We start from the raw sequence: 2,683 nt of genomic DNA on the forward strand, positions 1-2,683 counted from the left end.
TTTTTGCCTCAGCTCCTTCCTCACACGTTGTTTTCTTTGCCCCTCCCCCAACCGCCAATAACAACTTATCGCAGCTGAGGCGGTTTTATCCTTCCGCGTTGCCAGTTAAAAAAAACCCCGACAAAGGCGGGGTCAAAGCTCCTGACGTCACCGCTGTTGCTTTTCCCCTTCTCAGCATACGGTTTGACAGAGCGCACGCGCGGGGCGGAAAAATAGTCCTTCTTACGTCAGCTGGCTGGTGGGTTTTTTTTTCTTTTGGCGGAGTGATCTTGTTGTTCAGCGAAAAACCTATATAAAAGGAGGTCGCGGGTAGCTGCGCAGCTAGAACAAATCGCCTCTCCTCGCCTGGAATTTGCTGTCTGCTTGGACCGGCTCGAGCTCTGCGGTGAGATATTTTTCGTTGGGAAATAGGGCTCATTTCTCTCCTTTTTCCTCTGCCGCGTCAAAGCTGCCTTCAGGCTAGGCGGAAGGGCTGTTTTCTGAAGGGTGTTCGGGCTCGTGAGGGATACTGTGGAAGCGGCGGAGGGCGGGCGGGAGGAGGGCGTGGTTTGGCGGGGCGGGAAGGGAATCCGCTTGGTACTTGAGGGGTCATCAGCCTTTAAGCGAGGGGCACAATATGGTCCTCAAGAGCTGCTGTCATTTCGACGTGTGCGCATGCCAGTTCGGGTACGAATTGGCCAAAAAACCCTAAAGGCGCCGCGGTCCAAAATGGCCGCCTCGAGGAAGAGACGGAAAACAACACAGCGAGGGCCGTTAACGCGCCTGCGCTTGTGACGCAGCCAGGCACTGTGACGTCACGTAGCCAGGCGTCGGCTGGGGTTGCGCGCGCATCCTTCTCTTTGCCTTGTTGGTCTGAAGGGGGCGGAGCTCGTTGCCATTGGCAAGCGGAGTTGGTATTGTTTGGTCAGTGGGTTGATTGCTGGCTTCTTGTTTTAAGTCGGCACCTTAAATAAAGTGGGACTTTTTCCAGATCTGAATTGTGCTGCTTCTCTCCCCCCCCTCCTTGCAGAGAAAATGCAGATCTTTGTGAAGACCTTGACGGGCAAGACCATCACCTTGGAGGTGGAGCCAAGTGACACCATTGAGAACGTCAAGGCCAAGATTCAGGACAAAGAAGGCATTCCCCCTGACCAGCAGAGGCTGATCTTTGCTGGCAAGCAGCTGGAAGATGGCCGCACCCTGTCCGACTACAACATCCAGAAGGAGTCCACCCTCCACCTTGTGCTGCGCCTGAGGGGAGGCATGCAGATCTTTGTGAAGACCTTGACGGGCAAGACCATCACTCTGGAGGTGGAGCCAAGTGACACCATTGAGAACGTCAAGGCCAAGATTCAGGACAAAGAAGGCATTCCCCCTGACCAGCAGAGGCTGATCTTTGCTGGCAAGCAGCTGGAAGATGGCCGCACCCTGTCCGACTACAACATCCAGAAGGAGTCCACCCTCCACCTTGTGCTGCGCCTGAGGGGAGGCATGCAGATCTTTGTGAAGACCTTGACGGGCAAGACCATCACCCTGGAGGTGGAGCCAAGTGACACCATTGAGAACGTCAAGGCCAAGATTCAGGACAAAGAAGGCATTCCCCCTGACCAGCAGAGGCTGATCTTTGCTGGCAAGCAGCTGGAAGATGGCCGCACCCTGTCCGACTACAACATCCAGAAGGAGTCCACCCTCCACCTTGTGCTGCGCCTGAGGGGAGGCATGCAGATCTTTGTGAAGACCTTGACGGGCAAGACCATCACCCTGGAGGTGGAGCCAAGTGACACCATTGAGAACGTCAAGGCCAAGATTCAGGACAAAGAAGGCATTCCCCCTGACCAGCAGAGGCTGATCTTTGCTGGCAAGCAGCTGGAAGATGGCCGCACCCTGTCCGACTACAACATCCAGAAGGAGTCCACCCTCCACCTTGTGCTGCGCCTGAGGGGAGGCATGCAGATCTTTGTGAAGACCTTGACGGGCAAGACCATCACCCTGGAGGTGGAGCCAAGTGACACCATTGAGAACGTCAAGGCCAAGATTCAGGACAAAGAAGGCATTCCCCCTGACCAGCAGAGGCTGATCTTTGCTGGCAAGCAGCTGGAAGATGGCCGCACCCTGTCTGACTACAACATCCAGAAGGAGTCCACCCTCCACCTTGTGCTGCGCCTGAGGGGAGGCATGCAGATCTTTGTGAAGACCTTGACGGGCAAGACCATCACCCTGGAGGTGGAGCCAAGTGACACCATTGAGAACGTCAAGGCCAAGATTCAGGACAAAGAAGGTATTCCCCCTGACCAGCAGAGGCTGATATTTGCTGGCAAACAGCTAGAAGATGGCCGCACCCTGTCTGACTACAACATCCAGAAGGAGTCCACCTTGCACCTGGTTCTACGTTTAAGGGGTGGCATTTAAACTTGCTACTTACAACCACCCAAGTAAACCTCACTGCACTTTGTTTCATTAAAGCTGTTGCATTCCCAAATGTACTTGTTTCATCATTTTAGGTGGTTGGTGATTTAGCATCAGTATGTTTCAGGGGGTGTTTGTGCTGAATATTCCATTGAACAATATCTGGCAAATACTTGGCAGGGGGCATAATTGTTTGAGTATCATGTCGACAAACTTTAACTTACATAATTGCCTTAAGCCAAAAGCTAAGGCAGCCTCAGCAAATGAGATTGCATTGCTGAAGTCATACATGCAAGCA

The 2,683-nt window shown here is 53.4% G+C and overlaps 1 protein-coding gene across 1 annotated transcript; it reads left to right on the top strand.

Moving 5' to 3' along the window:
* The first annotated feature begins 226 nt into the window (after window positions 1-226).
* UBC (ubiquitin C) lies at window positions 227-2,458 on the top strand. Its single transcript, XM_081174476.1, has 2 exons — window positions 227-385; window positions 1,010-2,458. The coding sequence occupies exon 2, from the start codon at window positions 1,015-1,017 to the stop codon at window positions 2,386-2,388; it is 1,374 nt and encodes a 457-aa protein (XP_081030602.1). The 5' UTR covers window positions 227-385; window positions 1,010-1,014; the 3' UTR covers window positions 2,389-2,458.
* Window positions 2,459-2,683: the final 225 nt, after the last annotated feature.

This window comes from Podarcis bocagei (genome assembly GCF_964188305.1).
Source record: "Podarcis bocagei genome assembly, chromosome: 16".
NCBI classification, from domain to species: domain Eukaryota; kingdom Metazoa; phylum Chordata; class Lepidosauria; order Squamata; family Lacertidae; genus Podarcis; species Podarcis bocagei.